The sequence below is a fragment of the Chroicocephalus ridibundus genome, chromosome 1, assembly GCF_963924245.1.
Source record: "Chroicocephalus ridibundus chromosome 1, bChrRid1.1, whole genome shotgun sequence".
In the NCBI taxonomy this organism is placed as follows: domain Eukaryota; kingdom Metazoa; phylum Chordata; class Aves; order Charadriiformes; family Laridae; genus Chroicocephalus; species Chroicocephalus ridibundus.
This window is the reverse complement of record NC_086284.1, coordinates 196,122,548-196,135,702: the sequence shown is the minus strand read 5'-3', so window position 1 is coordinate 196,135,702 and position 13,155 is coordinate 196,122,548. Positions and strand designations below refer to the sequence as shown.

Below are 13,155 nucleotides of genomic sequence, written 5' to 3'. Positions count from 1 at the left end.
TTCACTGGTGAGACAAAAAAGGGGACAGAAGTCACAGCTATAGCAAGGCCACCTTAGGGTGCCTACGCGCTGTATATTAACACAGAGGATAATACCCCTAACAGAGTCCCCAGTCCTCCAGAAAATAAACTGTGAAATACTACGTGGTTAGTTTGGGGGTTATGGGGACTTTGTTTTCAAAACCAGGTATATTAGCAAATGTACTCTGATGACACTTCTTAAGTCTTGGAGTTGTTATATATTCAAGCAAATTACGTATTGAAACAGAGTTTGGCAATTTGGAGAAATTCCTACTGTATCACTTCTGGATTGATTCAATGAACTGTCTCATCAACATATCTTACTGTTTTTTACTCTTTGTATTAGGATGTGGCAAGGACACCTACGTGCTTGGGTTGACTGAACAGATGGTTAGAACTAGTGTTTGAATGATGCTAACTGAGCTAATTTGCTTAAAGTTCGTCAGGCACTGAACAACATGGTCAGTTAGTGTAATCAGGATCACCACAGAGAAGGGAAAACCACAGAGAAAATCCAATAAAAAAGGCTGAAATTTTTAAAGAACCTAATTTTGATATGAAAGACAGATTCTGAATGCCTTGGAAAGAAACGCCAGGACTCTCTGATGCAATTTCAAAGAACTCTTGGGAGTGGAGAAGCACAAACCCTGAATTCTGATATAAACTGTACTAATTGCTTTGCTTTAGTTACGGAATGGAGGTAGCACATATTTTATTAAAAGACTAGCATTCAGTGAGAACTCTATGATATTCTGAAACTCAGTTTGCTGGGTTTAGTTACCAGTTATGGCAAAGAGGAGCTCGTGAACAGGCCAAAGGAATTATAAAGAAAAATTTGTCCGGAGTAAACACAATATAAAGTTCCAACGCAGCTATTACCAAATCTTACTCACTATGCAAAACTCACCCTTTAAATTAGCAGCTAGGCCATAAAGATAAGACTTAATACAAGGCCAACTGGATCTTCAAATGAACATCATGTTTATCTCCACTAATAATTTAAACTGTCTTTTTATTGGTCTTTTCTCCTATTCTATCTCAAGACTCTTAATTTGAGTTTTCCACTTTCCATCAGTATTTTACAGCTTTTTTTGCTTTAATAACTGATCACATTAACTCAGAAACTACCTATTTGCCATATTATATTACAGTGATCCTCATTTTTGATTCTGCAGTTAATTAGCCACTTTCAACACAAATTCTTGGTCAAACCAATTTCACAACTAAAGTTCATAAAAGGTATATGCATGCTTCTGCTTATTAAACAAATTTCAGAATATTTATGACCATTCCCTAAGGCAGAAGGTTACCCTTAGGAAGACTTGACTGGTAAACACATGCGCATACAACCCTTTAATACAATAATTTTGCTAAGAGCACATATATATATATGTAATATTTGAATTGTTCTGCATTATTTCTAAATTAGACCCTATTCCCAGGCATACTTACTGTTGAACACTGTATCAGTTATGAATTGGGAGGTCTTTATTTTTTACACGCATGTTGCAGAAAACTAGAATTCATGTACTTCTGCACACCCTAAATACCTAAGTGTTTCAGGAAAGAGTGACAGAAGCAGACACATACTCAAGTCCCACCTACTACACCAAAATCTCACCTTGGGCCGACATAAACAGCTTCATTTCCAAGTACACATCACACAAAACTGCTTCTGGCAGCTGCCAAATGTACTCCTGAAGCTTTAAGGCTTGGCAGAGTTGTTTTGGGTCATGTAAGGGACCTTTGAAAGCAACTCTGAAGCTTGGACTAAGCTTGGACACTGCAAAACATTTTGGAAAATAAAACAACACAAAAAGTATGAACCTATAATAGTTCTGAGCACTCATTGCTGCCAGTTAGTTAGCGATCGCTTGGCAAACCAGTTGATTTAAAGTACTGCTGTCAGCCATACAGAACATACCAAACAAATGCGCACCACATCTTTGCTAGATATGTGCTGAAAATCTAAATGCAACGTACAGCACTTCTGACTTTTGCGCCACGCGTTTCTCCTCATGGCTCTTCCAACGGAGCATTCCTCATTTAGAAGGAGCCAAGTTCTACAAAGTGCGCATAAGCTGCCTTTAGCCGCTTCATGCAGACAGTAACAGAACACAGGTTTATATTTAAAATGGGTGAGCGCAGCAAGGCCCGCACCGTGAGGCACGGCCCCCGCAGGCCCGGTCCGGCCCATCCCACCCCACTCCACCGCGGCGGCCACCACACCCCGGCCCGCTCTCGGCGCGCGCACAGCGCCCCACGGCGCACTGCGCATGCGCCGGGCCCCACTGCCCGCAGGGGCGCATGCGCCTGGCGCCACGACCCGCCCCGCTCCGCCACCGCCGTGCGGCCTCCGCGCACGCGCAGTGCGGCGTCCTTCGCCATGTCCTCTACCCGGCTCCGCGCAGGCGCACGGCGGGGGTGGGCGGCGCGTCCGGCGCAGCCATGGCGGGGGCGCTCAGGAAGGTGAGGGTTCCTTCCTGTCCTTGCCCTGCTCAGTCTTGGCGGGTCTGTGGGGAGAGGGTAGGGGGTGTCCGAGCGGGGTCTCGGCTCCCCTCCCCGGCCTATGGGGGGCGGCGGGGCTGCAGCGACCGTTAGCGGAGACGGGGCGCGCTCGCCCCGTCGTGTGCGGAGGCGGTAGGCCGGGGTTCACCTCAGCGGGAAGGATTCCGGCTGAGGTGAGTTGTCATGCGAGCTTCTCCCTCTCTTCGTCTTCCTCCCCTGCGTGTGCCCGGGTCAAAACACTGCTGATTAGTGTGATTGCCTGTGCGTGGTGCGAGGCAGAGGCTCATGTCACAGAATGGTCCCTCTTAGGTGTGTGTTGAGCCGAAACAAAATAATCAGATAGCGTGAGAATAGATGCTTAAGTATAATAAATCTCTGTGCTCTCTGTGCAGACCACTGGACTTGTAGGATTGGCTGTAGCTGAAAACCCTCATGAGGTATGTCGCGTGTCTTGTTCTGTATTTAATGGGTGTCGTCAGTGAGGTCAAAGCTCTTTGTTATGTATTTGCGTACGCAGGTGTACTGGGTACCTTAAAGAGATGCCGACTTAATGAAAGTATAAAAACGTTCCAAAGTGACACAGGAAAAAAACCTAATTCTTAAAAGACTAATTAATATCATTAGGATTTATTTTGCACATGTACTTTTTGTTGCATGTGCTGATTTCAAAAACCTCCTTTGTGTAAGTACTTCTATAAACTGGTTTTTGATGTCTCTCATCTCCAACGCAAAAGCAAAGAACTCTTTAAATTCAGTTCTTCATAAATGTAATTTCTGCTTTACAAGCATAAAGCTTTTTTTCTACTTTGTTGTGTTGTGTTTCCAAAAAGTACTGAAATTACTTAGACCTATGCTAAGGGGATAGGCTAGCCTTACATGATAGAGGCTAACCATGTGGTGCAAAGCCACATCAAGGCCCTGTGATGGGAAGCACTGCTGAGAATGGGATACTTCAGTGGCTCTCAGGAACCACATTAGGTGGTTCTTGTAGCAATTGGGTACTTTCTTTTTACTTCCTCAGGCTCAGTAATGAAAGTATCATGCAATTATAGAATGGCTTATGTTGAAAGGGACCTTAAAAATCATCTAGTTGTAACCTTCCTGCCATGGGCAGGGACGCCTCCCACTAGACCAGGTTGCTCAAACATCATGCTTTGCCGCATCAGCCATTACCTGTGAAAGGACTTCAGTAATTCTTCAATTTCTCCGTGCTTTGAAATTTCCCACTATGCAACAACTCAATTTCAAAAGTGCTTCTGCTTAGAAACAGTGTCAAAAAGACCCATTGAAAAAATCATTATTGTTTTGTACAAATTATTCTAGCTCCGTCTACAGCCTTGTCAAACACCTCCTGGGTGAACTTAATAAATTTTTTTTTCAGTGACTTAAAGCCAAGAGGAAAGAAATCAGCAATGCTTTAGTTGAAGTATAGACTCTGTGCCAGTCCCCTTTTCATTTCCTGTTTTTTCTTCTTTATGTTTCTTTGACTGCAGTATTCTGCTTCTATTTCTTATTGTTCCTATAGGACATCCATTCCTCTGCAGTTAGATACAGTTACCCAGCCAACACATGGCCCAAAAGCTGCAATTTCTTCACCCCAATGTGTCTTTTATCACTGCATTTAAATCCTGCAATAGAAGTTTCAGGTTTAATTTAAATCTGTCACTCAAAACTTTGCACCAGCACGAGGAGATGTGCCCAGAAAAAATAAAAAGTAGTTATGCTTTGGTAGCTTATGTGCTTCTTTATATCTTTCCCGGGTAATTTTTCAGAAACTGATGGTTTAGACATGAATTTGCCTCATTTTTTTCAAAAGTATGGTTAGTATTAGAAACACAGCTCTTTTTGTTTCCGTTTTTGCATCAAATGTACTGGAAATTGCAACTATTTTTTTTTTTTGTTTGAGGAATCTGACAATGTTAACTTCCAAGTCCCCATAAATCCTAGTCTTACCCGAGACAGACTTCTGTGGTTCAGATTTAGTTATTTTGTTAATGCTACATTTCTGGGTTGAATACCATATCTGTATTTTGTGTATAGATAGTTAGCTAGTAGGTTAAGTAGGACAGGAAGTTAAATAATTCTAATTATGTATTTTAACCATGTATTGTTATCACTTCAGCGCCTGCGAATACTATACACAAAAATCCTTGGTGTCCTGCAGACCATTCCCAAAGATGCAGCATATAGAAAATACACTGAGCAGATTGTGAATCAGCGATTTAATTTGGTGCAAACGGTAAGTACAGTGATGTTTCACAAATGTTACACATTAAAAGATTTTTAGGATGAGAAGAATCATTTTCAAAATGACTGGCTGTTTTTCAGGAGTATATGTAACTTTCAGGTATCAATTCGGAAATAACTGAAGTCTTGAGGTTTATTTTTGTTATTGACTGGAATATTCTGATGGTGTATTAAAAAGAATTGTTAATTTCTTGCTGATGTTTTCTGTGAAAATTAGAAGAAAACATAGGGTTGTTTTTCAAGATTTGTAGAACAGTGGTAATTTCCATATGCTTGCACAAAAAATGCGTGTGTCTTAGCACGGTCCTTGCCTTTGACATTTTAAAACACTTTTTGGTATATTAAACCATGTGATACTGGTATTGTCTATTTAAGGTGATAATTGGAAGGTTGCATATCACTTTATAAAAAGCTAAGATTAAAATTTTCTTTCAAGATACATACTGAAGCCTGTAGCTGCTAAGGCTTCTTTGTATGTCATTAAATAGTACTCATTTTTTGTGTTTATTATTGAGAGTTTGATGTTTGTTTTTCAGTAAGAAAAGTGTGTGAGATTTCTTTGATAATGTAAAACAACAAAACCCATCTAATTTGATGGTAGTTTTGAGGAAGACGAGAGTGTGTTCTGGTTAAATTACTGTTTTCATGCTTTATCTAGACTTTCTACTTCTCAGTAAAACTAAATATGTATTTATATACATTTCAATACACAGGAGACTGATGTGCAAAAACTACAGGACAAACTGAATAGTGGTCACATAGAAGAAGTCATTGTACAGGTAAAGTGGGCAAATTTAACATTAGGTACAAAAGGGAGTAGTGGTTTTCAGTATTCCTTTGGCTGAGCTTCTGTTCAGAAAATTGGCAGTTTTCCATATCTTCCTTTGGTGCAAAACAAGCAAACAGAAAAAAAAAAAAATCTGAACGTGAATTGTCATGTAGTGGTTGGGGTGACCATGCTAAAACCTAACACAATTACTGCTTACATATATACTATGTATACCGACACTGCTTCTTACAGAGTCTAAATCAGTGCACAGGGCAAATGATGGAATAATATTGGGAAATAATCCAAATAGAGTGGAAAATGCCATGAAGTTGTTATTGTGAATGACTAGGTGTTTGAATATTTGGAGGTGATTCAGTATGTTTTTTAAAAACAAAACCCAAAACTCTCAAAACGCGCTGTTCCTTTTGGTATTTATAGATGCAATTTGTGATAGTCCCTGACTGTGATAGGTAGTGACGTCACTGAGATAATGAACTGAAATAGAAGTAATTTAGTACTTTGGCAATTGTATAGAATTTAAGAATTTGTGTATGGTGTTTATTAACAGGCTGAAAATGAGCTTTCCCTGGCAAGAAAAATGATACAGTGGAAACCATGGGAGCCTCTAGTTGAAGAACCTCCTTCTGACCAGTGGAGATGGCCGATATAATTTTCAAAAGGGTATATCCTCTTGAAAGTCAAAAAAAAAAGTTAATTATTAATCTATTGTTACTGACTGTCTTTAAATTAAAGATTACAACTCGATAAAAATATATTTTGTCATAATGTCTACTTATATTTAGCAATCTAAAGACTGCTTCCACTTTCTTGCAAAAATGGTTTTAAGAAAATTCTTCTCAGCTGTTGTACAATTCTTGGTTTATTTCGTTTGTGATTTATTATTAACAGGGTATTTGTGCCTCATTCTGAGTTATTTTATAATCTGTATTTGCGTGTTAACAAATACACATATAGGCCATTTGAAATCAAAATCAAAGTCGTATAAAAATACGATCCCGCCGTTCTCTCCCACCTTTGGTGGTGTGCTTTTGCCAGCCGCTGCCGGTGTCTTTATGACCACACAGATACTGAGATCAGGGGTCTGAGGTCATGAAAACTAGGCTTACAAAAAATAAGTGTTTTAGATTTCGTGTGAATCTCTGTCTTAAACTGGCTGACTTTGCTGCCCACATAAACATGAACTCTGACTCGGGGGGAAGCACTGGAACAGCCAAGATCAGAAGGGTGAGGGGGAGAAGGAAGGACTGTCCCTTCAGATGACAGCGGGAGCAGGTTTCTTGGTTACCATACTTAGCATAACACATGCGGCACAAGCTGTAGTACTGGGGTCTTACAAAGGCTTTGTATGTAAACATGTATATTTATATATTACTGATTCAGACCTTGAATTTTACTTAGTAATATGAAAAAAAATGGTAGATCTTTCTGGACACATCTGGCTAGGTTCTTTCAAGCATTTAAATGGAAACAGTGCCTGCCTCTTCTGAAAACTTCTGTTTACAGATTTAAGCTTATAGGCCCAGATTAAAATATCCAAACTAGATCTAAGGATACTGCGAGTTTCCCTTTACTCACATTTTTTCCGTACATTTTCTTCATGAAGTTCTTGGAAGGTTAAAGAATGTAGCTGTATGACAAAAATCTGGTTTGTTAAATGTTGATAAGAGTGCCACTGCACTACATTACCTTACATACTTTGTCATAGCTGTAAGTCATAGTCCTTAGGCTTGTTAAGTTTACCTGTGACATCATTATTATTAATGATTAATGACATCTTTATTCATACAATCAAGGTATTAAGGCAGTAGGACAGAAGAGAAAAACTAGTAAGTATAGCTAATGTACTGACTCTAACGACTACTTTCACTGCGGTTTTTAGCTTTTTTTTCAACGATTATTACTGTAGTTACAGAAATGTCGACATTTTGAAAATTGAAAGAGCAGAAAATGTTTTGCTTCGTTGTTTGGTTTCGAAGTCTCTTTCAGTCTTGAAAAAGGTATAAGCTGGTCTCTTCAGAGAGAAAACCACTAGATGGCATTCCAGAAGAGAACTTTGCTAAAGTTAACAAACGCAGGTTTGTCAGAATATGGTGAGAGCTATTGGAATTTTTTCTACTCTTTCTTAACTGAGACACTGGCTGAACTCTTTTTGCTCAGTTATTTTCCCCACTTCTAAAGCTGTATTTATGTGACTTAAAATAACTGTCCCAGAAGCTCATGAGCTGTGTTACAGGGGAGAGGAGGTCTTGTTCTCTTGGCCCATTGCTGTTATCTGGCCTTGTAAAACTGAGTTTCAGCACTCAACGTTTTCTGTTCCCCAAGTGCACAAATACCTCCTCAATGCAGACCCTAGTATGAGTTGTTTACTACCTTGAGGGGATTTTTTCTTTTTAAGGCTATATTTCTTAATTTGTGTTCTCAGTGATTTTTTTTTTAATCTAAAGTGTTTCTTTCACGTGACTGAAAAATAGGATAATTTCCTAAATCTCTTTATCCAAAACACTAGATTAGCCTTCACAAATGCTTTAATTTAAGAATCAATTAACTTGAGTCGTAAAAAGGTTCTACTGAGTCATTAATAAGGATTTTTCAGCTTTCTGAGCTGTTTATCAAATTCTTAGAACATGTTATGATTTATTTTCATTATTATATCATTGGTTAAATTTGATTTCATTATCTTAGCATAAATAAATCTGTGCTACGTAAGATTGCTAATTAATTAGTATTATGTTGTAGCATCAACTTTAAATAGCAGTTATTGAGACCAAAGGGAGGAAAGAAAATGGATTGCAGTTTTGAGATGTAATGGTGTATGTCTTTTGTACAGTGTTTTGTAGTTCATGTCATCCTTGTTCCTTGCTAATTTAAAAATACATCTTTGCCAAGAAGAGAAACAGTAATTTTTACCTGTGATTAACTCTGTAACTATATATCTGATACTTAAATCCAGTGTAGCAACAAAACAGCACACGCATATTTTATAGGAAAGAGAAAATGTATATTAGGAGTACTATGTTGCAAAAATTTATTTTAAGGTGAATATGCTAGCAAGGCATAAATTGGAGACTGATGATTTTGTCTGGTTTTTCTGCATTAACTGTGTTGGAAATACAAGATTATGCAAAAGATTTTATCATTATTTCCTGTAATAAGGTAAATCACTGCAAGCCTTAGAGTTGACAAACTTTAGATCTTTAAAACACTTTTGAGGTAGTCTGATTGAAGTCGTTATGGGGGTGAAAATCACCCTTTCTGCAAGAAGGGGCAAAGCCTGTTAAACCAGAAGAGCAGCTTTCAGACTGCAGTACTGAAGGCTTTGTTCCTCCTGTCCTGCGATCTGTGCCGCTTCACCTGCTTTGAGTGAGTGGATTCTAAACAGGGTACTGTTTTCACCTGACATAATTTCTGATTGTGTTCAAAGGGAGATGAGTGAAAGTTCGATTTTTTTTTTTATTTTTTTTTTTTATTTACAGCAGATGTGCTGTTCCATTAGGAAAAAAAATGAAAAATCATCTTACAAACTGAAAGTGAGTTTGAATGTTTAATCAGGTTGACTATGTAATAGTGACAAAGTGACACAAAATCCCATAGTTTCTATGGATTTACTACTGGTCCTATTCTACCCTGAGTTGAAGTTCAATCCAGGTTTTGGAAAAAAAAGGGCATTAACAGCAGTAATGGGGAATTTCTGTCCTCCTTTTGTGGTGTCGGGGTTTAACCCCAGCTGGCAACTAGAACTAGAACCAGGTCCACGTTCAAATGCTCAACTGTGAAACTTGGTAACAGCGATGGTGACATACTGTTACTGGGTATGGATATCATTTCAATGCCTGATGAAATACGGCACTTTTTTTTTTCTTTGGGATTCTCCCAGGGTTGTGACACAGAATTGTGTTATGTCACATCTGAAATAGTTGTGTGAAGTCAGTGTAGTCTCAGTTTTCCTGTAGTGGGCTGAAACATGTGGGTGTCTCAGAAATCACACCAGGAAATTCGGTTTCATGTGTTTTTAATTGTGGTAAAAGCTTTTTCGTGAGCTCATCTTCACCTTGCTATGGGTCAGGGGACAAGACGCACAATGGCCGGGTCCCAGGCCGGTGTCTACCTGGAGGAAGCAGTAAGGCCAAGTTTCTGCAAGCGTTTCCGTTCACCGCGGTGGGGTAAAATGCAGCCGGGGAGGTCTCTCGCCTTTTGTCCTTTCACGCCTTTTGCCCCAAAAATGCCTTTTCTCCTCCCGGGGGGTGTCCTCTCCCGCCGGTGCGCATGCGCGCGGGCCCCGGCCCTCCCCAGTTGCTATAGCTACCGCGCGCGCCACCGGGGACCGGCGCGGGCGGCCCGGCGGGAGACGTGAGGGGAAACCAACGGACGCGGGGACCGGGCCGAAGAGAACCCAACCCGGCCCCGCATCGCGGCTGCAGCCCGCCCGTCCCCGCCGCGCCCCGCGCCCAGGGCGGCTGCCCCGGGCGGGCGTCGGGAGGCGCGGAGCCGCGGGGAGCGGCCCAACCGGCCCCGGGTGGCGGTGGGTGCCTGCCCGCGTGGGTGCTCGGTAGGGAGTTACCCCGTTGCCTGGCGACTGCTGGGTGCTGCTTCTCCTTTGTGTTGGGTTTGGGTTTTTTCCTCATTAATACAGGATTTGGATTCTTGCAGCCCATGTCGTTTCAGTGACAGCACAGAAAACCTTAAAGTTGTTCAGCCTCTGGGTAATACTCCTCTGTAAAATCTATATAAAGATCTCTCTATAAATCTATATAAAAATCTATATACTTATCTATATAAATATATATATATATATTCTTTATATCCACATAAGAGTTATGCTGACTGCCTGCTCACAATGTCATGCAGTATTATTATTTTTAAAGACCAACGAGAAGATGTTAAATGTTTTGCTGTTAGCGGAAGCGAAGCCCTCGTGCTATTCCAAATAGGCTATTTGGGAAGAGATAGAGGAAAAGCTTTTCAGGATATTAAGTCACCTGTATGTTGTGTAGTAGAAATGTCCTAGTTTGCAATTTTAAATAGATACTGTGATTATTCTTGCAGAAAGGTTAAAACATGCAACTGATACCTTAGGAAATGGAAGATACATCGGATAGTTGCTTTGAAGTTGTTAAAATGGAAAGGTCAGGTGCAGAGCAGCCATCTGCACCCTCACAACCAAGAGCAGTCAGAGAGGCCAAGGGTGGGGACCCAGCCGAGAAGCCTCTGCTTTCAGGAGCTACAGGCACTGCGCAGTCAGAGGAGGGCTGCGAGCAGCAGTCGGCTCTGGAGGAACAGGAACAGCCAAGTTTAGCACGGTGGGAATTACCCAGAGAAGGACTAGCCACTGAAGAAGGGATCGGAAATAACGAGCAAGATGTATCTGAGCCAGATGCCCCATTGAGCACATCACCTGAGAGCACATCTCCTGTTACCAATGAGAATTATTCTACTTTACTTGAATTGAGAAATTCAGAAAGGGAAGAAAAAATATCTCAAAATTCAGTACAATCTGCAAATACAGCAAGTGGGTCAGTAACAGGTAAAGAAGTTATTAAAATGTTGGACATTAAGGCTTTAAAGACTTATGTTTTTTTCCTTCAACTTGATTATGGCTTCTTGCACCCCCTGCCCTTATTCTGTCCATGTTTGCTGGGTTTTGATCTCAAAGTGACTTTTTAAATTCTCATATAAAACATTCTTGAAAAGGTGAGTAATGTATTCTTTTTCTCAATTTGCAGTAGCAATTTGTAGGCTCATATGGCGTTTTATAGTGATCTTTGTTTACAGAAATATGTGTGAGCACGTATATGTGTTTTGCACACATATTTGAAAAACAGCAGTGCATAATTCACATGAGTACATGGGCTACTGACATTTAGACTGGACCATAGCAATCACCTTACTTTTAAATTTTACTTTTTACACTTTACTTTTAAATTCCCCTGTAACTTACGTGCCACCCTTCCGTTATCCATGCCTTTCTTCTGCAGTCCCTGAGACACTCCATCGTTTCCTGCACTCGTTCCTCTCTGGTTTGGGTGTCCTGTGTTACTTCCCCTTCCTAGTTCAGCACCCCATTTTCTTAGGTCTTCAGAGTGGAAGGCAGCACATCCTGCTTGGCAGGTGAGCGCAGTGAGCGACTCTTCGGAGTATGGATCTGCTGACTGCCTTCCTCTTGGCTGGGCTGCATTTGGATACTCTCATTTTGAGTAGCTGGCCATCACTTCCTAGAAAGTGCACTGTACCAAAGCCAGATAGACTCTTATCTCTAAATCAAAAAGAATTAATTTCTGGAACTTCGAGTTAAGTAGATCTCATTCAGAATATAGTCTTTGAATAAACACCACAACGTCAAATATTGTGTGTAAGACGAATGATTCAGCCAGTGCACGCTTAGATCTGGTCTAAATCGGAGCAGGCTTAGGTAAGAACTTTCAATGAAAGTTCACTGGATAAATGGGTAACTTTGATTTAAAATTATGCATTTGCAAATAATTACATTTACTTACTGTAACTTTTAAAAAATTGTAATACAAATGACTTTATGTGGTGGCAGTATTACATTAGATATCTTTAAAAAGTGTATGGTAATACTGTTTCATCTTTCAAGTAGACTGTCTTTCCAGATCAAAAATCTACGATTATTCTGCAGTGTTTCAATAAAATCATGTCAGGATAAACTCAAAAGAGTTATTTGTTTGTTTGTTTTGAGAAGCTTATCAGGAATTAATTTTGACTTTTAGGAAGCATGACTGAGGATAATGAAACTTCTAGGAGGACTAGGGCTAACTTTGAGGACGCTATCCGTCCTGTGAAGTTATATCTTCATCAGGAACATTTTCCTGCAGAAGCAGTTCAACAGGATTACCACATGCCTGATGTCATAACTGTCAGAGTACAAACAGGTAAATGCTGGTTTTACATGCATATCAATATATGATTGTGCTCTAATCTCAATCTGTTACTACAATAAACCATATTTCTATCTTGGAACTTGGATTTTGACAGATTCTGATTCATTCCAAGATGTAGTTGTGACAATCGAAAGACCTACCTATCATAAACCATTTCTGGGTGGATTTAAGAATCAGATAACAGGAGTGGAATTTCATAATGCAGGATCACAAACGATACCCAAGAAACGACCTGACAAAGGAATTCAGTTACTTTGTAGAGAAACACAGGTAATGGCTTTGTACTGTCTTCTTAGAATGTTGTTTTTGCCACATGGAATAGAATGTTCATACAATTATTTCCAATAGGAATGAGGAAATAGATGAGAAATAACTGTGCAGTTGGAAGTATTTAGTGAATGAATATCATTAGTCTTGCGATTTTTGTTACAAATAGCTCATTTTGCCACTTATTGTAATGAGGGAAAAAAATTTCTGTATATTTTGATATAATCAGACATGCATTTTTCCCCAGACAGTTTTTGAAAAAAATAAGGCACAACAAACAAGAAATACAACATCAACACAGATGACTAAAATTGGCCTGTATGTGTCAAACATGACTGACAAACTAATAAGTCCTGGAAAGTATCTTACAGCGGAAGAATACCATAAACGTAGACTTGAAGCAGTAAGTTCTTACCTGTTTGAAACT

The 13,155-nt window shown here is 39.9% G+C and overlaps 2 protein-coding genes across 7 annotated transcripts in view; both read left to right on the top strand.

Annotated features, from left to right (window-relative positions):
• Positions 1-2,375: 2,375 nt before the first annotated feature.
• NDUFA5 (NADH:ubiquinone oxidoreductase subunit A5) lies at positions 2,376-6,319 on the top strand. The gene is made up of 5 exons (XM_063323293.1): positions 2,376-2,489; positions 2,921-2,965; positions 4,651-4,767; positions 5,489-5,554; positions 6,113-6,319. Exons 1-5 carry the CDS (start codon positions 2,469-2,471, stop codon positions 6,212-6,214), a joined length of 351 nt encoding a protein of 116 aa, XP_063179363.1. The 5' UTR covers positions 2,376-2,468; the 3' UTR covers positions 6,215-6,319.
• A 150-nt stretch (positions 6,320-6,469) lies between these two features.
• The window catches only part of IQUB (IQ motif and ubiquitin domain containing), a 31,639-nt gene continuing 24,953 nt past the window's right edge, over positions 6,470-13,155 (top strand). For 2 of the 6 annotated variants that reach the window (XM_063323288.1, XM_063323286.1), the window contains exons 1-5: positions 6,470-10,265; positions 10,609-11,086; positions 12,291-12,452; positions 12,556-12,731; positions 12,976-13,131. In XM_063323288.1, the coding sequence (XP_063179358.1) occupies positions 10,642-11,086; positions 12,291-12,452; positions 12,556-12,731; positions 12,976-13,131 (939 nt within the window). In that variant the 5' untranslated portion in view covers positions 6,470-10,265; positions 10,609-10,641. Of the gene's footprint in view, positions 10,266-10,608; positions 11,671-12,290; positions 12,453-12,555; positions 12,732-12,975; positions 13,132-13,155 lie in introns of those variants that run through there. The other 4 variants (XM_063323287.1, XM_063323292.1, XM_063323290.1 and 1 more) reach the window with 4 other exon arrangements.

What these genes read in the sequence shown, in the direction of transcription:
- NDUFA5 (XM_063323293.1), top strand. Translation starts at nt 2,469, where the DNA reads ATGGCGGGGGCGCTCAGGAAG. An exon ending in TAGCTGAAAACCCTCATGAG is followed by an intron (nt 2,966 to 4,650) that starts GTATGTCGCGTG and finishes TTATCACTTCAG; the next exon opens with CGCCTGCGAATACTATACAC. An exon ending in TAGAAGAAGTCATTGTACAG is followed by an intron (nt 5,555 to 6,112) that starts GTAAAGTGGGCA and finishes GTTTATTAACAG; the next exon opens with GCTGAAAATGAGCTTTCCCT.